Genomic DNA, 26135 nt, shown 5'->3' on the forward strand with positions numbered 1-26135 from the left:
TCCAAATATTCCCATTGTTTAAAAACAGAGAACTTTATGATGGAAAAGTGGGCTCCTTTTTGTTGTCCCTCCCCACCTCAATTTTTATTTTGAAATGAATAACAGAGAATTTAACAGGGCTCTCTGATTTATTCTATCCCTACTTTTCCCCTGTCCCCATTACTACTTTTATTTGAAAATATTCCTGAGAGTTACTTTTTTTGTTATTTAGAAATTTGAGAATGCAGTTGTGTTATAGACCCCTCAATCAGATTATAGTGGTAATGGAGATACAAGAGGAAAATAATTCTGACTCATATAAAAATATCAGAAGGGGAATTTTGAGGTTTGTTAAACAGAAGGGACAGTTGGATTGGTTTAGTCATCAGAATAAAATGTGACCTGCTAGATTCCCAAGTTATAGATTGTGCTTGAATTTTCCACTGGGAATGAAACATTCCACTGTCCCTTTTTACTGTTTAACTTAAGCTGCAGTGAACACTGGGAGAATGGCCCTGTGGCTGAGCTGCTTTTTTTTTTTTTTAATCTATTCATTTTATACTTTCAGACAGATTTTTCCCTGGGGTGAAACAAAGGTTAACTGAAATTTCCTCTGTTGTGTACCTGAACGAATCAGCAGTTTGAGAAGGAAATCCCATTGATGGGCCAAGAGAGTGACAGGCTCTATTTAAAGAATTCCCCCGACTGTGTGGTAGACCAGCCATGCCATGAATTTAACTGTTCCTGTGGTCCCCATACTTGTACCCACCAAAAAAGAGAGAGAGAAAGCGACTTTGTTCTGCAAACGTAGCCCTAAGCTTTGAAAACCATGAGCCATTGAGTTTTGTGAATTCAAGTTAGACAGCAACAGAGGCCAAGACTCTAGGGGAACAATATCTGAAAGGGAGTACACAAAAACAGGTAGAAACTGTTTAACTGTTTTATTTCTCTGTGTGTATACAGATTTATGTGTGTTTATGCACACGCCCAAAAAAACCTATACCTTTCTCTCATTTTATGTAGCTGGTCCTAATTATATTTAAGCAATGATGTTTGTTAGATTTTTAAATTTGTTAATTTTTTTTGTTTGTTTTTACAGCTTTTTTGTGCCATAAAGTATTCTGGTTTTAGCAGGACCTGTTGTATGTATTGGAAGTGAGAGTAAACACAGTATGAGTTTAAATGGTTAAAAAAAAAAATGGACCTTTATATTACCTCTGCAGGAGCTTTACTGTCAGGGGGCAGCTCATGTATTTTGTATTTTTCCTGTTTAAGGGAAGCTGCTTTAAATATGAAAAGATGGTATCTTGAGTTGGATTAAACATCCTTAATTCATGTGTGTTTAACCTCAGGACTTGTGAGCCTTGTTGAAAATCCAGCTTTAACCCTGCCTAGTAGGCCTCAATAGTGCATACTGCATAGGGATTATAAAGATTTTTTTTTTTAAGATTTTATTTATTTATTTGACAGAGACAGCGAGAGAGGGAACACAAGAAGGGGGAGTGGGAGAGGGAGAAGCAGGCTTCCCGTTGAGCAGGGAGCCCGATGTGGGACTCGATCCCAGGACCCTGGGACCATGACCTGAGCCGAAGGCAGATGCTTAACGACTGAGCCACCCAGGCGCCCCTGCATAGGGATTATAAATAGTCATAGTCTTTTTCTGAGGTGGAGGGCGTTGTGTATTCCCAGGGGGCATGAGGTATTTACGTATCTAACAAATATTTCACATATATTGCTAATTTATATTTCTGTTTACAAATTTAGGATTTAATTTTTTAAAAAACCCTTCCTTTGTTATTTGCAACTTTTGTTAGCAAAAGTTTCTTAAGTGTATCTTTCTCTGTAGTGTGGATAGGAGCTTCAGAATTCAGAGAGAAAATAACATAGTGATATGTTTCTGTCTAGGGACTTCGTACCAGGGACGAAGCAGGTACCATTTGAGTTGGTTCCTGGAGGTGGGGGGTAGCAATTTATCTTAAAGATCACGTAGGGGCTAGATTCATGCTCACAAATGAGAAATTGAAATCTAGAGAGATAAAATGATTAATACAACATTATTCAGTATGTTTTGGAAGAACCTAGGTCTCAATTCCTATCTAGTGTTTACTTATACAATAAACTGCCTCTCTTTTATTCTGAGATGGTACTTTAAAAATCATTTCTCTTTTATTTGTCAATTACACCTCAGTATAGCTGGGGAAAAATATCATTTCTCTCTTTCTCTTTTTCTTGATCTATTTCCTGACTTTTATTGTCTCTTTCATTCCTGTCTGTTCCTTGTCTTTTCTCATTCCTCTCTTATTTTTCAACATTGGTCCTACTGCAGATAGGGTATAGCATTGTAAGTTAAGAGCAGGATTTGGAGGAGTAGAGCTGATCAGATATTCCATATGGTCTGTAAAGGGCTACATTGTTCTTCTTGGATGTTATTTTTAAAAAATCAAGATTGTATTTACGGTGCTAGTTAAGTAAGCTGTGAATCAATCAAATACTCATTAGTTGATGCTTACATAAATAGAAGAGCTAACCAATGAAGTAGATAGATGCTATTTGATTTTTAAAGGTCAGTAAAAACAACTGACATCTTTTTTTAAAAAAGATTTTATTTATCTTATTTGAGAGAGAGAGTGTGTGTGTGCGTGTGCATGTGCATAAGTAGGGGGAGCGGGCAGAGGGAGAGGAGAGAATCTGAAGCCGACTTCCCCGCTGCCAGGGCTTGATTTCATGACCCTGAGATCATGACCTAAGCAACCCTGAGATCATGATCTGAGCGGAAATCAAGAGTCAGAGGCTTAACTGGCTGAGCCACCCAGGCACCCCCAACTGACATCTTTTTTAGGAAATCACTTAATTCTTCCAATTTCATTCATTAAATAATATTAATTGAGCTTCTATTATGTGCCAGACACCATGCAAGGTGATAGAGATATACTGGAGAGTAAGAAGAAAATAGTTCCTGACCCCTATTATGGACTCGAGTTACAACAATTAGAAAGCTGGGACATTATTTTTATGAAACCTCAGTTAAGATTCTCTCTAAATAGAAGACTAACTCTGCTCTTCAGATAATACAATTATTCATATCAGAATATAATCCTATGTTAAAAGTGGAAAAGAGCAATTTGAAATTCAACAAGTTGTTTCATGAGTAGTTGCCATGTGCTACATAAAAAATAATATTGTGAGATTTTCCATAAAACTTTATTATGGACAGAGGGGAGACTGTTGATAAAAATAACGTAGAGGTGACAATACCATATTGATTAAGAGCATGGTTTGGAAGTAAGCCTCTGGTCAGCCAGCTTTGTGACATTAAACAAAAAATTTAAAAATTCACATAAACCTTGGGGTGGCTGGGTGGCTTAGCCAGTTAAGTATCCGACTCTTGATATTAGCTCAGGTCTTGATCTCAGAGTCAGGAGTTCAGACCTCGTGGAGCCTACTTGAGAAAAAAAAAATGAAAAATTCACATAAATCTCATCTTTTTTCATCTGTGATATGAGCGTAAAAAACAGTCTTGATTTTTTTTTTTTAAGATTTTATTTATTTGAAAGAGCGTGCGAGCATGAGGGGGGAGGGGCAGAGAGAGAGGAGAAGCAGGCTCCCTGCTGAGCAAGGACCCTGAAATGGGGCTCCATCCCAGGATCTTGGGATCATGACCTGAGCTGAAGGCAGACGCTTAACCGACTGAGCCACCCAGGCGCCCCAGATCTGTCTTCTTAACACAAGACTAATAGCTTCCTCAACATTATTTAGATGTCTGATACCGCAAATCCAGTGTGTCCAAAATTGAATTCCTCTTTTCTCTATAACATGTTCGGTTTCAGGTTTCAGTAACATTAACTCTATCCTTTTAATTGCTCAGGTCAAAAACCTAGGAGTCATCCTCTGACTCGGTTTTTCTCTCTTACATTCATAGCTAATTCATTAGGAAATCTTGTTGGCTCTACCTTCAGAATATATTCAGGATTCTTCCACTTCTTAGTACATCCACTGCTACCATCCTGGTCAGGGGTATTATCATTTGTTGATAGAATTCTTGCACCTAACTGCTCTCCCTGCTTCAAAGCCCTCCATTGACTTTCCATTTCACTCAGAATAAAAGCAAGAATTCTTATACGGCCTACAGAGCCCTTCATAATCTAGTATCCTGTACTTCTTTGACCTCACCTTGCCCTTATTTACTCTGCTCTAGCCACACTGGCCCCCCTGCTATTTCTCAAACACATCACAAATACTTCCACCTTAAAGACTTTGCTTTTGCTGTTCCTACTACCTGCGATGCTCTTACCCCAGAAGTACATGGCTAATTCCCTGATCTTTAAGTTTATCTTTAAGTTTATCCCTGATCTTTAAGTATATCAGTGAGGTGTGCTCTATCTACCATATGTAAAGTTGTAACTTCTACCCAGCACTACCAATTCCCATTATCCTGCTCTACTTTTCTCTTTTCCAAAGCACTTATTACTGCTAGCATACATCATTTACTTATTTATTATGTTTTGTTTATTGTCCCCCCCTCCCAGTAGAATATAAGTTCTACAAAGGCAGCAATCTCTATTTTGTTCATTGATATATCCTGAGGACCTTCAGGAACTTTTATTCTTTCTTAGAAGTCTTCCAAAGAACAGAGAGAAAATTTACTTTTCTTAATAGAATAAAACTCTATCTCAGATTTACTATATGAGTCCATTGGATCCTTCTATATATATCTAAGTTACATCATGTGATCCTAGTCATCTTATTTTGCCGTACTTTGAAACATTTTATTATTTCATCATGCTAAGAATAGTTTTATCATTACTCATCAATTATTCCCAGCTATCCTAAAAAAAAACACTAAAATAATAAGAAAACAGATGATGGAATTGCCTAGAAGGATGATATAATAGTGAAGTAAGTCTTCATCATCCTTCTTACTGTGTTGCCCTAAGTATTACATTATCTTTCAAGAATGTATAAAAGAAGTCTGGAAACACCATCTTTTTTAGCTTTCATTGAACAAAGTTGAGAATTCAGAATTTTACATTTTCTGCCCAAAATGGCAAGTAGAAGAAAATTGACAAGAGGAAGACATTTCATAATTATTAGATCAATCAGAACATAAATGCAAGGAGACAGATGGTAGTATCTAGACTTTAATGATGTGATGAACTTGGTCTTTTAAGTAAAGTCTCAGACTATGATTTTTTCAGAGGCTATTATAGATCAATTTTCTCAAACTTAAGAATTGACAAATGAATGTATTTCTAAATACAAAAAAAGGAAATAGGGTATTCTCATCTACTTAGTCATTCAACAGGAAATTCTTTACCACACAATATTTTATGATGAGAATCTGTACCATCCTGCTTTGATAAAAAGACATGTGACTGTCTTCTTTCATATTTTATGGTGTTTGTGTACCAATATTTCCTTGATATGGTTTGTATCAAGTGGACAGTCAAGGTAGATGAGTATGCAGAGGTGACTAGAAGGGAATAAATGATACAGAATTGAAAAAAACTAATGGATTAATCATTTTAATTTGTGTTTATAAGTTGAAAAGTGAAAGTGTTTTGCAACTATGGACAAAAGAAGAGATGTATCTGAGATCTGGTTTAGTATTTACAAAATGGATGTGTTTCAGGTTCATAGATGATAGTCAATGAGTAGTTGGTTGTATTTCAAGAAGTTGCCCATTTCTATATTTAGCTTCAAAAACAGGACTATATGAAATAAAAGTTTTGGTCTGCCATGTTTAAATTCTTATTAGGATTTCTAATAAAATTGTTATTCATTATCTCTTTAGTCTCTGTAAATTATTTGTGAGATAAATTATTAAATGGGTCCATTAGACCCTTATGATGGGTGATGACTTTTATAATGCAGCAGACACATAATGAACAGGCACTTCCCTAATCCTGGAGATATCAGGAGGACCTTTTAGAGAGACAAGGTGCTAGTGGCTAGCATGGTAGTAAGTCGACTTTCAGGCCAAGTAAATGAAACAACTAGGCTGGTATTAAATAAAGGAAAATTAAAGCATTGTGTAAGAAAGGAAACAATATACTACTACATGGTCATAAGATGAATATTATCTTAACCTGAGAAAGGGGATGGAGGGAGAAGAAATTCAGATAGAATGTTATAAGAAAAGTAAATCCTCTTACTTTATTAGGAATTTAGATACTAATGTTTAAAATGGATAAATCCAGGAGCACCTGTGTGGCTCAGTTGGTTAAGTGTCTGACTCTTGATTTAGGGTCAGGTAATAATGACCTCAGGGTCCTGGGATTGAGCCCTTCTTAGGGCTCAGTGGAGAGTCCGCTTGAGATTCTTTTCCTCTTCCTCTGCTCCTCTCCCAGCTTGCTTGCTCTTTCTCTCTCAAATAAAAATAAAAAATTTTTAAAGATTTTATTTATTTGAGAGAGAGAGATAGAGAGAGCAAGATCGAAGAGGAGGGGGAGAAGCAGGCTCCCCACTGAGCAGGGAGCCCAATGCAGGGATCATGACCCGAGCTGAAAGCAGATGCTTAACCAACTGAGCCACCGAGGGGACCTAAATAAAAATAAATTTTAAAAATAGATAAATCCATAAGGAGCAGAAGGAATATTATTTAGAAGTATCTAGATGAGTACCAAAAGAAATAGCTAAAGACTTGAAAGTGCCTCTGGAGGAGTGCGGGCTGGAATAGGGAGGAGAAAACTGCTGTTTTTTTCTTACATGCTTTTTTAGTATTAGAGCTTTGAAAACCATATGCATGTGTTACTTTGATAAAAATTAATAATAAAATATGAAATTATCCCTTTAAAGAGAAAATCTGGCTGGTATGTATCAAATGAAGTTGAAGGCACAGGAACACCTCCTAGATTTGAGGTGAGGAACAATGATGACTGGAGGGAAACCAGAATATTGGCTTAGAGAGACATTTTAAAGGGAGATACTATAGAATTGTTAAGACCTGGCCTGTTTGGATATGAGAGTGAAACATTGGGTTAGGATGAAAATGAATCTATGTTTTGAGCCATTAATAACAACAGGGAAGAAAGTATTTGAGCCATTTTCAATTGTGGTTGTGAAGATGAGTTTTTCTTCAGATGTGTTATGTTTGCAATGACTACTATAATCATTTATGTTATATCCTGTAAGCAGTTATAAACGTAAGCCTGGACATGTTTGGTCTTACTTAAGATGTGGGGAAAGATTTGAAGAAAATATGACCCCCCAAAATAATAAAAATGAATTGTTGTGGAGTGACTTGTTTTACCAAGGAGGGAGTGAACCAAGAACCAGATGTTGAAGAAAATGCATGTGCTTACACACAAAGTTAATGATAGGTAAAGAAAACAAAAAAAGATTTAGAAAGGAGACTATAGGAAGTGTAAAACAGAATTAGAAGGATTACTGAAAGACATAGATACCAAATTTATATAGCCTTTAAGTCTCCCTTTTTTTTTTTAAGATTTTATTTATTTATCTGAGAGAGAGAGTGCAAGAGAGAGCACCAGTGGGGTGAAGGGCAGAGGGAGAAGCAGACTCCCTGCTAAGCAGGGAGCCTGATGCGGGACTCTATCCCAGGACCCCGGGATCATGACCTGAGCCGAAGGCAGACACTTAACGACTGAGCCACCCAGGCGCCCCAGTAGATATCTTTAAAAGAAGAAAAAACAGCTCCCATAATCGTATAGTATTAATTGTTTCTGTTGATAATTTTTCCCTTTCTATTCTTGTCAGTTTAATACGAGGGGTTTTTTAAATTTCTAAATAAATATTTCTTAACCAGGTAGTTTCATTGACAAATCTTTAGGAGGGACTGGGAGATGAGAGAGAACTCTGTGTGTCTCTTTGGAGATAATACAAAAGCTTTTATGTGACAGATAACTTTGCAGGAGCTCTATATAACCCTGTGCTAAGCACCTGTATTTATTTCCTCTTTCTTCTTCCTCCTCTACCTCTAAAAAAAGAAGAGCTAAATCCCCATTTATCGTTTATACACATTTAAAAATATAGATTGTTTCTGGTAAACTTAATATGATTTAAAATAAGAGGAACAATTTGATGCCTAACTTGCAAATTGTTCTAATAAAATTTGTTTTATTTAAACTAATGGTAGTTAAACACTGCAAAATTTTAATGACTTAAAATGGTTTTGTGACCAATGTGAAATGGAAAGATATAAATAAGAGACAGAAATAAAGAGCAGTTTGAGAAGAATGTAAGTGAATAAAGTGGCTCAACCCTCAGGGGATTTGCATGTGGCATTGTATGTATTTCAAAAGTTTCCGTTGAAATAACAGATGCTGCTGATGAAGTTGGGAATAGTAACTTCATTTGTGGCTGATTCAGTTGCTTATCCAAAGTGAGAAGATCCCAGGGGGAAATCTGGTGTAGTGGAATTAGGCTTAGGAAAGGATATGACATAAATATCTGGCAACTTCATCTTTGTAATCTTTATTCCATAAACACTGGCTAGGTATAGGTATGATTATTTATAAATGTCCAGTTATCTTATATTTCATGTGGATCCTGTGTCTGCCAAGTGATTTTATTCAATAGCAGTGATTTTTAAAGTATTTTATAGTTCCTAGAATTTTTTACTACAGAAATTCCAAGTCTTTTGGTTTTTTTAGTCATAGAGAATCATCTTTTTTTTTTTTAAGTTTTTATTTATTTATAATCTCTCCACCCAACATGGGGCTCGAACTCACAACCCTGAGATCAAGAGTCACGTGCTCTAACAACCCAGGTTCCCCAAGAATTGTCTCAATGAACATGTGTGTATGTACAGTGACAACCCGTGAAATTGGCTGTTGGCTTATTTACCCCCAGTTCAGAACAGTGTTTACTCACACAAGTGTGCATATTAATGTTTCCTTTTTTTTTTCAAATTATTTTTTCTAATGTAATTCAGAGTATGCAAGATGTCATGCTGATAACTGGATAGATGGATAAAAACAGATGGTCCATAGAGGTACGTAGAGAACTTAACAATGTAGTGAGGGAAGTAAAATATTTATTAATATAGCTGTAAACACAAGGTTGGAAGTGCCTAATAGTCTCTAAGAGATAAATAAGGTTTATAGGGAGGGAGAAAATACTTCTACCAGAGTGAAATCAAAAGAGGAAATGTTACTTAAGTAATTCAGTAAACCTGAGTACCTATGATAACTAAACAATCCTGCTTTGGAGGATACAAAGATAGAAATGACATGGTCAAAGTCTAGGATGTTACAAAGTTGAGAGTGATCATCTTTGCTTTTGAAGGGTTATCAGGGAAGACTTCAATGGAGGAGGTAGCACATGATGAATGACTTGAAGACCAAGTCCTAATTCCATGTTGTGAAGTTGGGGGCGGCTTGTGTTCCAGGGAACACATGCATTGGCATAGTTGCAGAGAACAACAGGACACATTGAGGAAATTATTAAGCTTAGTTGGAGCACGGAGATCAGGAAGATGAAGCCAGAGAAACAGGTGAGGACCAAATCATGGAAGGCATTATGTGGCATACAAAGGAAGTTTTAAGTTTATCCTGTAGGCATCAAGGGACCATTCAGGAGAGAATGTATTCATATTTCCATTTTAGAAATTCCATTCGTAGTATATACAGATATCAAATCATTATGTTGTACACCTGAAACTAATGTTGTAAAAAATAAAAGCATTCCAGTAGCAGTGGAATGGAAAATGAGTTGTGGTGTTAGAGATAGTCAGAAGTTATTAATCATCTAGCTGAGAAACTAAGTTTTCAGTGGGCCAATGTAATGGTATTGAGGCTGTGATGGAGAGAGAATTTACAGGATTTGATAAGTAATTATATGAATGGTGAGAGGGAAGAGTTGAGGTTTTTTATATGGAAAATACATTGAGACATCTTATTGAGATAGAAGATACAGGAAGGAGATGTAAGTTTTTGTCTGTTTTTAAGAGCGAGAAATGTAAGGAATGGGGAGAAAATGAAGAATTCATTTTTAATGATTATGAGTTTGAGTTACCTGCAAGATGTCTAATCTATATGTCCAGTAGATCAGGAACTCAGGAAAAGATCTGGTCTAGAGAGACAGATTAGGGACTTTTCTCCATGGACATGTCTGACATGAGCTGGGACTACGAATCTAGGAGGAGAGAAAGAGTGGAGCGTACCAAGTAACCAGTGAAGGAAGAGGAAACTGAAGGGGGGTAAGAACTGGGAAAGTATTTTGTTATATCAACCATGAGAACTGTATCTGCTCACAGAGGTCAAGTGAGAGAGAAGTACTGAATATTACCCACATACATTAGCTATGAGGAGCTCAGCCTTCAAAGGACATTTAGAATTTGTAGTCATGGAAATTGGACTGGGTTAAGTGGAAAATTGGGCAAAGAGGGAGACAGTGTTGGAGATCAAGGGGGTAAAATGAGCAAAAGTACGGAAAGGGCAAAGAACTGGGAGTGTTACTTTACAAACAGTAGGACCTTTTAGTTTAAAATATTAGGTATGTAAAAAGGGAGTGTGGGCAAAAATTCAGAATTGTAGTATTATTAATATGCCTTCAATGCTATAACTGCCAAATTATTTAACCTCAGGTTATCTGGTGGGAGGGTTATTCACAACCTTCTCCACTTTTCTCTCTTTTCCTGATCATTTCACTGTGTTTTAGAGGAGTGAAAAAAATGCCATCTCGTGCAAGTCAGAGTTTTGTCTGTACCCTGCAAGTGAGAGAATACTGAGAAAGCCCAAAATCTTGATTCCTTAGGAATTGCAGGTATATAACAACCATTGTCTTTTTTGCCCTAGTCCCCAGTTGTGAGCTGTCTATAGACTTACAGGTTATTTGGGGAGAAAACACTTGCTAAAGGTCTTACAAACTTAGAATTATAAAGAAGACCATTTTGGTGATACAGTCACCCTAAGTTAATTGCTCATTAGTAGAATTCAGTATTTTCTTGTTAAATAACCCATTCCCTAAATAATAGTGGACTTTTTAATTTTTAAAACTTGATTAATCATCTTTGTTTTATTTTATTTTATTTTTTATTTTTTTAAAGATTTTATTAATTTATTTGAGAGAGAGAGAATGAGAGACAGCAGGAGAGGGAGGAGGTCAGAGGGAGAAGCAGACTCCCTGCTGAGCAGGGAGCCTGATGTGGGACTCGATCCTGGGACTCCAGGATCATGACCTGAGCCGAAGGCAGTCGCTTAACCAACTGAGCCACCCAGGCGCCCTCTATTTTATTTTTTTAAAGATTTTATTTATTTGAGAGAGAGAGAGAGTGTGTGCACTCAGGGGGAGGGGCAGAGGGAGAAGCAGACTCCCCACTGAGTGGGGAGCCCAATGTGGGGCTTGATCCCAGGACCTTGTGATCATGACCTGAGCCAAAGGCAGACACTTAACCGACTGAGCCCCTCATCTTTCTATTTTAAAAAATGAAATTATCATGGTTATTTACTTTAGCACAGTAGTGCTTTGGGCACAGTTTCACCCAAAGATGTACATATTACTCTGTGGTAAGTTCCTTGAGGGCAAGCACTATGCCTTAGTCATCTTTCTGTCTCCTATACTGTCTTTTACAATGAGAAATATTCAGTAAATATTTGTTGAAAATTAACGCTGCATTAAATGAAAACATTTTACACATTGAGGAAAGTCGCATTTACATTCTTTTTTTTTTTTTTTTTTAAGTAGGCTCCACACCCAGTGTGGGGCTTGAACTCACAACCCTGAGATCAAGAGCCCCATGTTCTACTGACTGAGCTAGCCAGGTGCCCCACATTCACACTCTTAAATAATAGGGAAAATAAGTTTTTAATATCTGATTTGCTGAATATTCAAGCCCATTTTATGCTAAGAAAATCATACCAGATACCTTTTCACTGAAATCTAATGAGACTTAGAATTTTAGGTGTTAGAAATTAGGATATCTAGAAAATATAAGGCATCTCGGGCTTCCTTATAAGGAGCTACAGGGGTATTGGGCTCAGGAAAAGATTCTTCTTAGAACCTGGCACCTGCACTGCAAATAACCAACTGAGTTCTTCTGTAATCTTTGGTGATCTTTGGAATACATTTTATTAACTCCTGTTTTCTGTCATATTACTCCAAAAGATAGAGAGAACCAGCTCTATAATTGTCTGTGGCTGCTCTCAGCAACGGAATGATCTTCAGCTATTCCCACCCACCAGAATGTAGGCTAATGTAACTGAGGCAGAGCGGGAACTGGCTTTGCTCCTAAGAAATCTAGTCCAAACCCTTACATCCTTTGAAAACTGAATGCAGTCTTATGGGTAAATAGCTACCTTAGCACTACCTTTTACAGAAAGCACCCAATTGCCATTTCTTGTAGAAAGTACTACACATAAAAAAGTGAATATTTGTGTAATCATAACATACAGGGTACTGGGGATAAAATGTATATTTAAAACAATTTATAGACTCTGAATCACCATATAGATGTGAAAGATGTTTACATTTATTACCATGCAGTAATAGGGAGAGAAAGTGTGTGTGTGTGTGTAATTAAGATAGCAGAATAGTTCCAGAAATAGGAGAAGATGTGTAAAATATGTGTAAGGTTATGGGCTTACTTTTTTGTTTTGAAAGTTGTTTCAGAAGAGGTGAAGTGTTCTGGATGTTGCTGAGTGTTACAGAGAACACTGTAATACTGTTTTATTATCTCTGCCTTCAATATTAGTAGTCTGGTAGAAAGAGGCCTGCTGTGCTGTTCCTTGTGGAGAGCTCACACAGTCGTAAGTAAAGGTATTTAAAGTTAAACCAGAAAAGGACATGGAAATTTTCTTAGTTGGAAGAATAGATTTAATATTAAGTATTCATATGTGTTTGAGGTAAAAGGTGTCTTGTAAGTAATAATATTTAATGCTTAGTATTCTCATATATATAAAAAGGTCTATGACAATTCTTAATAAAGAAATTACCATTACCTCTTCCAATTAAACTGTATTGTTTGCTATATCCTTTTACCTCTTCCATTCTGTTGTGTGTGCCTTTCCTTTTTACTGGCGTTCTCTCTCATCTCCATCTATTAAAATCCTGTATAGGACTTTCCCTTCCAGGTATATTGTGTAAACTTATACCAGACTTGCCCACCTGACAAGAAATGATGAAATTAGCAGAAAAGGACTGTAAAACAACTATTATCAATAGTTGTTTATATATTATCAATATACACAGAGGTTTAAAGGGAAAGATGAATATAGACAACAGGCAGTACTGGGCCATGATTCATGAGAATATGGAAGCAAACAAGATGTACCCTATAATCAACCTAAATTTCTGCCTAGACACTGCATTATGGTGCCGAAAGAGGGAACCCAAGCACAGAACTACAGCCTCACTAAGATGAGAAGCAGAGATCAGAGTTTAGAGAGACTAAGGAAGCTGTACTTTGTGGGGCAGAGTACTGGAGGGAAGGAACTGCGGAGGGAAAGAACTCCAGAAATCTGCATAGGGTTGCCCATGAACACCAAGGATACTGTGTTCCTACCTGTGCACAGGTAGGTCCAACTCCACTAGACTTGGACAAAAGCCTACTGTCTATAAACTGAGCCAAAGTGAAGAGAGAGTGTGGAAAACCTGAAACATTTAATAGAAACCTCAGAAGGTACATCTTAGTTAAGTAGGGCTAAATTAGCTCTAGAGTATATTAGCTCTACTGTGGACCTACCCTAACAAAGCTTTAAAGGTCTCAAAAGAGTCAAGCTAATCTGAAATTTACTTAACTGCTTGTCAAAACAGAGTCTAACACTTTAAAGTAAGAAAACAAAATTGAGACATTCAACAGTGTACCATTTACAATAACTAACATCCAAGAAAAAAAGTTACTAGGCATACAACAGACAATGTCACTCATAACCAGGAGAAAAATCAGTCAAATAAAAGAAACCTAGAAATTACAGAGATGATGAAATTACTAGAAAGAACTTTAAAGCAGCTATTAAAAATATACACTGAGGTTTAAAGAAAAAAATATAAGAGAAATGGAAGATCTAAAAAAAGAACCAAATGGATCTTTTAGAACTGAAATATACAGTATTTGAGATAAAAAACGTGCTGGATGAGCTTAAGTACAAATTAGCTAAATCAAAGGGAAAGAATAAGAGTCTGTTATGGACATTTATGCTGATAATTTCAACAATTTAGAAGTAATAGACAAATTCTTTGAAAGTCACAGATTACCAAAACTGGCCCAAGCAGAACTAGAAGATGTGAATAGCTCCATACCTACTAAAGGAGTAGAATTACTATTTTTATTACTATTTTTAGAACCTCCCTGCAAGTAAAATTCCTGGCTCACAACAAGGAAAACTCCAGCCTAGATGACTTCACTGGTGAATTCTATCAGATATTTAAGGAAGAAATAATACCAGTTCTGCACAAACTCTCCCCAACACTTCCCAACTCTTATGAGGCCAGTTTTACCCCAATATCAAAACCAGGCAAAGACATTGTAAGAAAAGTATAAATCAGTATCCTTCATGAACACAGATGTAAATATTCTTAATAAAATACTAACAAATTGAATTATATAGTATATTGTAAAGCATAATACATCCTAACCAAATGGTGTTAATCCCAGAATACAAGGCCAGTTTATTTGAAAATGAACCACTGTCATTCACCATATTAACAGAAAGAGGAAAAACCATGGGGCCATCTCAGTTGATGCAGAAAAGGCATATGATAAAATTTAAAATACAATCATATTAAAAACTCAGGAGAGTAGGAAAAGTAGGAAATTCTTTTGAATTTCCTCCTGTTAATGAAAAATCTACAGCAGTTTGCTTAATTCAGAAAGACTGAATTTGGGCGCCTGGGTGGCTCAGTTGGTTAAGCGACTGCCTTCGGCTCGGGTCATGATCCTGGAGTCCCGGGATCGAGTCCCGCGTCGGGCTCCCTGCTCGGCAGGGAGTCTGCTTCTCCCTCTCCCACTCCCCGCTTGTGTTCCCTCTCTCGCTGTGTCTTTCTCTGTCAAATAAATAAATAAAAATCTTTAAAAAAAAAAAAAGAAAGACTGAATTTTTCACCCTATTGGAACAAAACAAAGATTATCTTCTGTCACCACTTAAAATACTATTACACCTGGAAGTCCTTTATAATGCATTGAGGTAAGAAAAAGCAATAAAAGGCATACAGATTAGAAAGGAGGTGATGAAACTATCTTTATTCACAGGTGAAATGATAGTGTATATAGAAAACTAGGAGGAATCTACAAAAAGCTTCTAGCACTAAGTAAATTTAGCAGATTTGCAGGATACAAGGTGAATAAACAAAAACCAACTATATTTCTATAAACTTGTAATCAGAAATTGAAAAATGAAATTTAAAAAATAATTTAAAATTAATTTAAATGTTATTTAAAATTTTTTTTTCAGTAACAGGAAGAAACATGAACTACTGAGGGATAAATTTAGTAAAATATATGCAAGACCTGTCCACAGAAACCCATAAAACATTGCTGAGAAAAAGAAGACCAGTGAAGAGATATACCATATTCATGTTTTAGAAAACTTGATATTGTTAAAGTAACTTTCCAGGCTGATCTATAGATGTAGCACAATACCAATCAAAATCCCATCAGGCTTTTTTTGTAGAAATTATATTCTAAAATTTATACAGAAATCAAGGGCCCCTGGCTAGCTCAGTCAGTACTCTGGTGACTCTTAATCTTGGGGTCAGTCATGAGTTCAAGCCTCACATTGGCTGTAGAGCTTACTTTAAAGAGAAAAAAAATGCAAGTTTAAATTTATACAGAAATCAAAGGATAGCCAGAGCAATCTTGAAAAAGAACACAAAAGTTGGAAAACTTACTCTACATGATTTTAGGTTTTTAAAGTAAAGTTGTAATATGGTATAATGATAGACCTGTAGCTCAATGTAACATACTAGAACTTCTAGAAATTGACCCGCATGTTGGTCAACAAAGTTGGTAAGGCAACTCAATGAAGAAAGGGTATTTTTTCAACAAATGATGCTGAAACTACAGGATATTCGTATGGGGAGAAATGGGTAATAACTAAGAATAAAAAGCTAAAACTATAGAATTTTAGAAGAAAACATAAAAAGCGCTTGCTTTTGTAACCTTGCATAGGGAGATTTCTCTGGACATAGAAAACCATAAAGGGAAAAGTTGTCAGATTTATTAGTTTTGCTTTTCTGAAAACTCTGTTAAAAAAAATGAAAAAAGCAAGCCACACTGGGAGAAAATATTTGCAAACGCATGTCTGATAGAAGACTGCTATGTAGAATATATAAAGGACTCCTCTAATTCGATCAAAGAAAGACAACGTCCTTCACTCCCCTCAAAAAATAAAAATAAAAAACCACTCCATTTAAAAACAAGCTAAGAGGTGCCTGGGTGGCTCAGTCAGTTTAGTGTCTGACTCTTGATCTCAGCTTAGGTCTTGATCTCAGGGTCGTGAGTTCGGGCCCCATATTAGGCTTCACACTGGATGTGTAGCCTACAATCCAATCAATCAATCAATGCTAAAAATTCAAATAGTTTTTGAAAGAAGATGTATGAATGGCAAATAAATACATGAAAAAATGCTTAGCATCATTAGTTATCATTAAGTTAAAATCTTAATGCATTACTGCATATGCATTCAAAGACTAAAATTGAAAAGACAGTTTCAAGTATTGGTGAGATTATGAAACTATGGAATTCTCATACATTGCTGATGGGAATGTGAAATGACAGAACCACTTTGGAAAAATTTGCCAATTTCATGTAAAGGTAAAGATACACTTAACTATATCCAATAATTCTACTCCTAGGTATTTTCTCAAGGCAAATGAAAAACTTATGTCAATTAAAAAGAAATAATCAGAGTGAAAGAAGCCAAACACAAAATGGTACATAATATATGATGCTAATTATATACAGTCCTAGAACAGGCAAAGCAAATCTATGGTGACAGAAAGCAAATCAGTGGTTGCCCTGGGGTGGAGGATCAACTGCAAATATGCACAAGGTAACATTTTGGGATGGTGGAAATGTGCTATTTTTGATTGTTGTGGTGGTTACACAGGTGTGTACATTTGTCAAAATACATCATATTATATTTTTTACATGGGTATATTTTATAATATATAAATTATACTTTAATAAAGTTTTCTTTATAGCACAGTCTTCTGTGACTTTTTTCCCCTTTTCCCCCTAAATTCAGACATTGTCTATTCTTCCTCTAAATTTACTGTAGAATTTTGTTTGGTCTTCTCTTACTCCTTTCTTCTTCTTTCATTTGTCTTCTTTACTAAATTATAAGCTTTTTCCTCTTGGTTTACCATATAGCACCTTGCTCATTGTAACCTTTCAGTGTGTTTGTTGCACTGAGTTGATTTGATGCAAAGGAGTTACCAGCTATTGCTTTGATTACAATTCTGATGTTTGAAAAAAATCACAGCCCCAGATATTAGCAAGACAAGGCTCTAAGGCAGCTAAGAGTTAATATTAGGCATCTTTAAGGCAATTCTAATTTTACACTTTAGGGCAATCCCATATTATATTCTATGGCAATGGGTGGTGAACACATGGAAGATGAGTACTTCTGGGCCCTGTGGGAAGTTGTCTTTAAGGGAAGACACCCTGTGCCAGTTGCAGAGGCATGGAGGACAATGGATTTGATTTTAATAATGAAAATTCAAAAGAATCATAGAAACTTAGTGCTAGACGGTACCATGGATGCCATTTAATCCAACCCATTATTATACAGGCCCAGTGAAGGTCAATAACCTGCCCAGCGCCTCACAGCAAATAAGAGATAGGGTTAAGACTGGAACCCAGGTTTCTAAGTCCCATTCCAGGAATTTAACAAAGTGGAGTATTGGCTGCATGTAGAAGTTCTAATGAGTTGCCCTTAGACAAAGCTTCCATTAGTTTGAGATTTGGAGTTAAGAAGAAAACAGGATAGATAAAAGAGAAAGGGCAGGAGTCAACTGTTATTACCAGGATCGAACCAAAACTGGAATCATTGGGTAGCACCAGGAGTTGGCTCATGTGTTTCTGGTGAGTCTTTGTTCCATTTACCATTGAGAAGTCTGATTTCATCTGTAATCGAAACCTGTTTTGTGTACCTGTTGATAAATTTTCTGCAGTAAGAATATACTGTAGCTTGCTGAGGAGTTAATATATAACCTGGAATATTGTTGAATCCCACAGGAATGTTGAAACAATCTAAATGGAGTCAGATCTTCCTCTCTCAGACCTTCCCTTTTCTCACTGTTCTCTGTTCAACTGTAAATTTATTTGGAATTGGGGGTGGTAATTGCTATTTTGCATTTCACTGGTTTTTGGGTTTTATTTTTTTTAAGGACAATATTAAGGCAGTTTTTTAAATTAAAGTGATTTTTAATGGTCATTTTGAATTTTAAAGATGAAGGACATTGAGGTACAAAAGGCAGCTTTGAAACTTACAGCAGAGCATGCTCCTCAGATGGATCTTTTGAATAAAAGAATGCTGTTGTGGATGGTGATGATGCACAGCTATTTAATGTATTCTCCATGCTCCATGTATGGATGCAGCCTCCAAACTTTACAAAGGACATAATCATCTGCACAGCATCTCTGCTGTCCTATGGATTGGTCTTTTTGTAAAGCAGCCTTTTGGTTTTCTTAGTTAAACTAGTTTATTTTTTTTTTTATTTTATTTTTTTAAAGATTATTTATTTATTTGAGAGAGAGAGAGCACATGAGAGGGGGGAGGGTCGGGAGGGTCAGAGGGAGAAGCAGACTCCCTGCCGAGCAGGGAGCCCGACGCGGGACTCGATCCAGGGACTCCAGGATCATGACCCGAGCCGAAGGCAGTCGCCCAACCAACTGAGCCACCCAGGCGCCCTAAACTAGTTTATTTTAAATATATCTCTAGACACTTAACTCCTGGTAGGCCTGGGGAAATGTAGATTACTTCACGTCTCCTCAAAATTCCTTTCAAAGAAGAGTCAAGCTCGATTTGCGTTTTCGAGATAGAGAAGAGGAATAGATAGGAGGAAGGAAGAAATCTTGACTTTGCTTCAAGGAGAGAAAAAAATCTTTCAATCCTTTGTTGATACCATAGCTTCTGCATTAGTCATATGTCCCTTCCTCCTTGTTCATGAGTGGACCAGAGGAATAGCAGCCATTTGCAAAGGGCAAAGAGAAGAAAACAGCTGATAAAGAGGAATGTAGGGCTCCCAAGCCCCCTAGGTTTTTACATTTGTACTTTTAGATCAGTCATTGATTTCTAGGTATTTGAGCTCCTTATTTGTTGTTTTATTTCACTGTTTGTTATAAAATACAGTGCTAAATTTCTAGCCCCCAATTGTGAGATTGTATTCAAAGTCCAGTTTTTAAAAATGTTACAATGAAAGTCAACTACAATGGGAAGCGAGTAGACATAGTTAATACTGATATTGGAAGGCAAAACCTTTCCTCTGCCTTCTTGGGTCTGAGTGGTGGAGGCATGCGAACTAACTAGTGAGTGATACAGAGATTAACAGGAGGAAAGACAAAGTGTGGGAGCGCTCAGTAATGAGCAACTCAACTCAGTTGCCAGAGGTAAAGGTTTGTTTACCAACTTAACACAAGTATTTAGGGCTTCAAAGGATGGAACGTTTTGATGATGCTGGTTTTTACAACTTGGTGTTTTCAGAATGTTCTAGAAGCCAAAGTCAGTCACTTCCCTGACTAGAGACCCTGGGTGGGGTGGGGTGGGGGGTGCCCTGCAGACTTTCATAAACCTCTGCTTTAATCAGATAAAGGAAGTTGAGATAAGATTTTTTTTCTGCATCTGCTACTGGGTTTTTTGTTTCTTCACTGATTTTTTTTTTAAATTTGTTTATGGCTTGATGATTTTCAAAGCATTTTCATGTATCTCATTTGAGTCTCAAGAGTATTTTTTAGGTAGAAGGGGCAAATATTATTCCCATGAATTTTACAGGTAAGAAAAATTGAGATTAAGAGAGGTAAAGTATTTGTTCAGAGCCACACAAGTAATATGGAGCCAAGATAAGAGGTTAAAGTATTCACATATCCCACCACACCTTTGGGGTCCAATTTCAGTACTGACAAATTGAATAATGTCAATCTATAAGTGCTTTAAGGTGTCAAGATTTGAGTAACATTTTATTTGTTTTGTAGGAGAAGATGGTGTAAGTTGGTTCATCAGTGACAAAGACGCAGAGGTAAAAAAATTGTTTTTTGTAGTTATGAATAATAGATTAATAAATTCCTTTGATTTGAAGTTTCCTTTCACTTCAGTATGATAACTTAGTAAACTTTTTAGAGATAGCAGTGGTCCAAGTATGTTGTAAGAAAAAGTTTGATTTCAGTATATGGTGATTGAATTTGTCAGAAGTGTGGTTCAGCCTTGATTTTTGTCAGTTAATTGCCATAATGATTTAGTCCCCTTTCCCTTCTGTTTCTTCTCTGCCATGGTGAGTCCTCTCAGCCCATATTGCCTGGTACCACTAAAGATCAACACCGGAAATAACTGCTTCTTCAGTGTAAGGAAATGGTTAGTCTATATTTAGGATGTGGCAAGTGTTTTTCTTTGTCAATTATTAGCCTTAATTGTGACAGATGGTTAGAAAAGAGAATAATTTTACAACTTAGTAAAAAAGTTTTAAGAGATCATTCGATTGTGTCTACATGGGGCCTACCTGGTTAATCCAGCAGAATAACAAGTAAAAGATGAAAAGCTTTTTCAAAGATGAAATTCTACCCAACAAGATAAAAGCATGGTTGGCATTTACATATTCCCCTTTAGGTATTCCATATGATATGTTTTGCTAATATCTTTTGCAAGACACTAGATTTTGGCTAGAATATGGGGGAACTAGAATTGGGTTACTGTAGGCAGAATAGATCTTAAAAGTACTCTATTGGAAGGAAATTATCTCATTGTCTCTTAGAAATTATAATCCAGTTTATAGGCAGTGACCCTGGGCTGTTCAAAAGAGAGAATGGGTTCGGTCATTACGTGGTTTTATGACTTCAAAGACAAAAAACATTTTTAAAAATCCCTTAGGTAAAAATTTAAGCAAGTTTCTCATTCAGAAAAATATGATATACATTCATATATAGAAATCAGCAATATCTTTGGCTCTGAATGTCACCAGAATGTCTAAATGATGCCTATCAGTACCCCTACTGGACCTCAACTGTAAGTAGAGAAAGATACAAAAGAAATGGAACCATATGGAGAAGTGTAAAAGAATGGGGTGGGGGGACAGACAAGAAGTAGAGTTGTCTTCATGGCAACCCCTTTTAAGTTTTTCTAACTTCTTTTAAGAACACAAAAGTTCCCTGTTGCTGGGTTCTATAGATTAAATAGACTATAGCTGTTAATTCTTTTGAACAGAGTGAAATATTTTTTTTAATTATTGATTTTTTTCCCCCCCTTAGGCCCAGATAGTTAATAATAGATCATCTGGAAGATGGACCCACCGATACTATACAGCCAACAAAAATGTTACCTGTAGAAATTGTGACAAATGTGGCCATTTATCGAAAAACTGCCCCTTTCCACAAGTATGTGAAATACATAATGTTTCTTTCCTCATTGTTAAAAATCAAAATCTTAAGAGTGGACCCCTATAACCTTAGAATTCAAGTCTTGCATAATATGTGTGTAGATTTCACATTACATTTTCATGTGGGTCACAGCCTAGAGTAGTAGCAGAGAAGGAACAATGAAGTTAGAGTCAGAAAAACCTGGAATCAATTCAGCTGTCCATTGGTAGTTGCACAACCTTAGGCAAATCATTTCACCCTCTATGCCTCTGTTTTCTTGTCTATAAAATGAGGAGATTAAATCGAATGATTCCTGAGACGCCTCTCACTTCCAAACCTTCTACTTTATGAGACAGCTTTTTCTTTTTCTTTTTTTTTTTAATATTTTATTTATTTATTTGACAGAGAGAGACACAGTGAGAGAGGGAACACAAGCAGGGGGAGTGGGAGAAGGAGAAGCAGGCTTCCCGCTGAGCAGGTAGCCTGAGCAGGTAGCCTGATGCGGGGCTCAATCCCAGGACCCTGAGATCATGACCTGAGCCGAAGGCAGACGCTTAACGACTGAGCCACCCAGGCGCTCCAGACAGCTTTTTCATTGTGGGATAATATTCATTGTTAGAAAGTTATCATTTTAAGCATTTATCTATGTTTATTGTGTAAATTATGTTAAACAGATACATCAACCTTTGGAACAACACAGAACTAAAGTTCTTAGATGTTCCCTGACACATAGTAAGCCCTCAAGAAACATTCCTTCCATTTACCTACTCCTTCTTCCAAATGATTGTCTTTCAGATGTTTGAGACAGCTTTTAGGTTTCCTCTTTGTCTTTGGTCCTCCAGGCAAAGCAACCTCTTTCAGTATCTGTTCCTCCTATGACTTAGCTTTCAGATCCTCAACTTTCCCTCTCAGGCACAATCCACTTTGTCAATGTTCCTACAAGATGAGGCATAAGAAGTAGGTGCCAGTTAATAGTACATGCACAATGAGCCTTTTTGGCAACCACAGAATACAGATAGCTTGTGTTAAAGCTCTGATTTCAGACATTTTGTTTGATTTTACAGTTACACTCAAGATTTGACCTTCATTGGGGTCTCAAAATGGAAATAAATTTTATGGAATTATACAGAAAAAGAAAATCTTCTATTTGAGACCAAACTATTTTGCTAAAGAGGTTTTCTGTTTGCCACCTAGAAAGTCCGCCCCTGCTGTCTCTGTTCTGAGAGAGGACACCTCCAGTATGCCTGCCCAGCCCGCTTTTGCTTAGGCTGTTCTTTGCCTATGTCTTCCACTCACAGATGTCTTGAAAGGCCTTCCTGGAGAAAACGATGTGACCGATGTGATATGATAGGCCACTATGCTGATGTGAGTATCCTGCATATAACTGATTTGTCAGACTTTGGGGGCAGTGTGCCAATTTGTAACTATCAGTCAGCCTACCTGAAAGAATGTTTATTCTATACCATATGTGATGATAGCCATGTCCCTTTGGCTACTGATCATCTAAAGCAATGCTCTAATAGGGATCCTACTGAATGGTTCATCAGGAGGGAGCATCAAGAAATATTGTAAACCTATGCTTGCCTCCTTTGCTTAATGTGCTTGCCAAGTAAAGGTTTGAAATAAAAGAGGTATGTAATTAACAATAAAATAATAAAATTTATGTACCTATTCATTCATAGTTAGCTGAAAATATATACCTACTTAGCAGTTGTATACAGAGGTCTGTATGAAGCCTGGTTTGATGCTACTTATTGATGACTCTTGCTGATATAATAGCCTTAAGCAAGAAGGACAAAAGCACCAATACTTTAGATCTGCTTATCTTAGTTCACTTTTTAGATTTAAAAAAAAACAAAAGTAATTTAGAAGACATTCAGTTACCTATAGCACATTAAATTTTAGCACATTGTTATTTTGGACATCATTTTGCATCATATGGAGTTTTAGTCAAAATTTCAAAGACCAGAAAGGCTGTAGAAGTTTTTTTTTTTTTTTTAAGTAAGAATCTTTTCTTTTTAATTTATACTTCACAAAGACATGATACAAAGCACAAACATTTTTCTAATTTTATTTATATTGGAGTATACCTATAACCTTTTGCCTAAAAAAGTGATATGGCTTTCTATTGAGATGAATTTCAGATTAAAACATTACTAGAATATGAATGTTTGGTATATATGTTTCTCATGTAAATATATCAACTACTGATTATAATTTTTAAAGTGTCTTTTTAAACAAAAAATAGGGTCACTGTCTATACATTGTTCTACAATTTGACTTTTTTCTGCTTAATTCCTTATGAATGTATATCTCTGCATTAGCTCATATCTACTTGTCAAAGGCTAACTTTTATTCCACTGTATGGATGTACCAGTTTACCCAGCAATTTCTCTACCAATACATCTAGATTTATAGTTACAGCCCATTTTTTTTTTTTTTTTTTTTTTTTTTTTTAAAGATTTTATTTATTTATTTAACAGAGAGAGACATAGCGAGAGCAGGAACACAAGCAGGGGGAGTGGGAGAGGGAGAAGCAGGCTTCCCGCAGAGCGGGAAGCCCGATGTGGGACTCGATCCCAGGACCCTGGGATCATGACCTGAGCCGAAGGCAGACGCTTAACGACTGAGCCACCCAGGCGCCCAACAGCCCATTTTTTAAAACAGACAGTGCTACAATAAATATCTTTATGTGTGTGTGTGTATGTGTGTAAGATTATTTCAGTAAGTCAGATTCTAAGTGGGATTGTGTAATTAAAGGATATATACATTTATATCTGGATAAATATTGTCCAGTTGCTCTTCTAAAAGGTGGTGCCAGTGGGGGCACTTGACTGGCTCAGTCAGTAGAGCATGCAACTCTTGATCTCGGGGGTTGTAAGTTAAAGCCCCATGTTGGGTGTAGAGATTACTTAAAATAAAACCTTAAATAAATAAATAGTACTAATATATCCGCCTGCCAAATGTGTTTAAGAGTGCTCTCAACAGGGGCACCTGAGGGGCTTAGTCGGTTATGCTTCTGCCTTTGGCTCAGGTCATGGTCTCAGGGTCCTAGGATTAAGCCCTGTAGGGCTCCCTGCTCAGCAGGGAGTCTGCTTCTCTCTCTCTCCCTTTGCTCGTGCTCCCTCTGGAGCACACTCTCTTAAATACATAAATAAAATCTTTTTTTTCCCCTCCAAAAAGAGTGCTCTGAACACTATAATCGATCTTTTAAAGTTTTGGCCAATCAGATAAGGAGAAAATGATATCTTATTGTTTTTATTTGTATTTCTTAGGCCACTAGTGACATTGAATGTGATTCTCAAGATTAGGTGTGGAGATAGAAGTTATTTCTTTCCAGAGTAGCTTAAACTGGGGCAACTGGCTGGCTCAGTTGGTAGAACATGTGACTCTTGATCTTGGGGTTGTGTGTTCAAGCCCCATGATGGGTGTAGAGATTACTCAAAAAAATTAAAATCTTTTTTTTTAAAAAAAAGGTAGTTTGGGGCGTCTGGGTGGCTCAGTCGGTTAAGCATCCAACTCTTCGTTTTGGCTCAGGTCATGATCTCTGGGTTGTGAAATCAAGCCTTGCGTTGGGCTCTGGGCTCAGCACAGAGTCTGCTTGAGATTCTCTGCCTCTGCCCCCCCCCGCCCCCCCGCTCACACTCGCTCGATCTCTCTCCCAAATAAATAAATAAAATCTTTTTTTTTAAAGTAGCTTAAACTTACTTTTTAATATTTACTGTCTTAAAAGTAAAAATCCTAAGTTGGCTTAGTTTTATACTACTGTTCTCTGCATTACGTTGTCAATTATCATTTTTTTTGGCAGATTTTCTAGTTTGGCAGTTACATTTAATAGCATATTTCTTTACTCCTTTCTTCTGAAAAGCTCTTACAAATATGGTCTTATTTGCCTGTGATAACAGAAGGATCTCAGACATTATTATGAGCATTTTTTTTTAATAAGAAAATGTAGTACAGAACAGTTAAGAATGATTTGTAAAAGGTTATATAATCAGCTGTGAATTAGATCTGTAGTCCATTCTGCTTAACTGCTTAATTTTGGCCTCGAATGTATGTTAAACTCTTTATCTAAAATGGCCTTGAGGATTAATAACCCCAGTGAATTTAAGTTTTTAAGATAGGGTTAGGCTATGGCTGACTTCAGAGAAGGCAGCACCCTTTCCCCTAAATCTGCCAAGATCTAACTGTTGGGGTTTTTTGTAATTACATGGTGAAGGTTCTGGACGCTAATTGATCTTTTTTTAGTCTTAAAAGACTGCCCACCTTGTATAAGATTCCCTTGGAGCCCAATCAAACCTGGACTTCACTGACTCCATCTGAAGAAGCTTATAGTCATTCCACCATCCCAGAAGCTCTTCATGAGGATTCACTTGGAAGCAGAGTCATTCTGGCCTTAGGTTGCTGGAACTATTCATCCAGTCCCATACATGCTTTAAATTTGTCTTGAAACCTGGTCCTCCACAGAAAACAGTGTTTCCCCTGCAACCCTCTCAAATGCTTGCTGTTCATTCTTTCTTGACTCACATAGCTGAATTAGGTTGAGTAGGATTAAACTCTTTCTCACTTACTGTGGCTGCTTCTAAGTCATTACTCCTCCCTCTTTATGTAGATACTTTCAGCTTATTTAAGGCCCATACCTCTGACAGTACTGTTCTCCCTTCTTTGTCATTTTCATCTTCCCACCTGC

General features: G+C 36.7%; 1 protein-coding gene across 1 annotated transcript in view; it reads left to right on the forward strand.

The window, feature by feature from the left end:
• The window catches only part of ZCCHC7 (zinc finger CCHC-type containing 7), a 254122-nt gene that overhangs the window by 177733 nt on the left and 50254 nt on the right, over nucleotides 1–26135 (forward strand). Inside the window, exons 3-5 of the mRNA XM_021691204.1 lie at nucleotides 20072–20115; nucleotides 21338–21463; nucleotides 22640–22810. Of these exons, the coding sequence (XP_021546879.1) occupies nucleotides 20072–20115; nucleotides 21338–21463; nucleotides 22640–22810 (341 nt within the window). The remainder of the gene's footprint in view (nucleotides 1–20071; nucleotides 20116–21337; nucleotides 21464–22639; nucleotides 22811–26135) is intronic.

The sequence above is a fragment of the Neomonachus schauinslandi genome, chromosome 13, assembly GCF_002201575.2.
Source record: "Neomonachus schauinslandi chromosome 13, ASM220157v2, whole genome shotgun sequence".
Classification (NCBI taxonomy): Eukaryota; Metazoa; Chordata; class Mammalia; order Carnivora; family Phocidae; genus Neomonachus; species Neomonachus schauinslandi.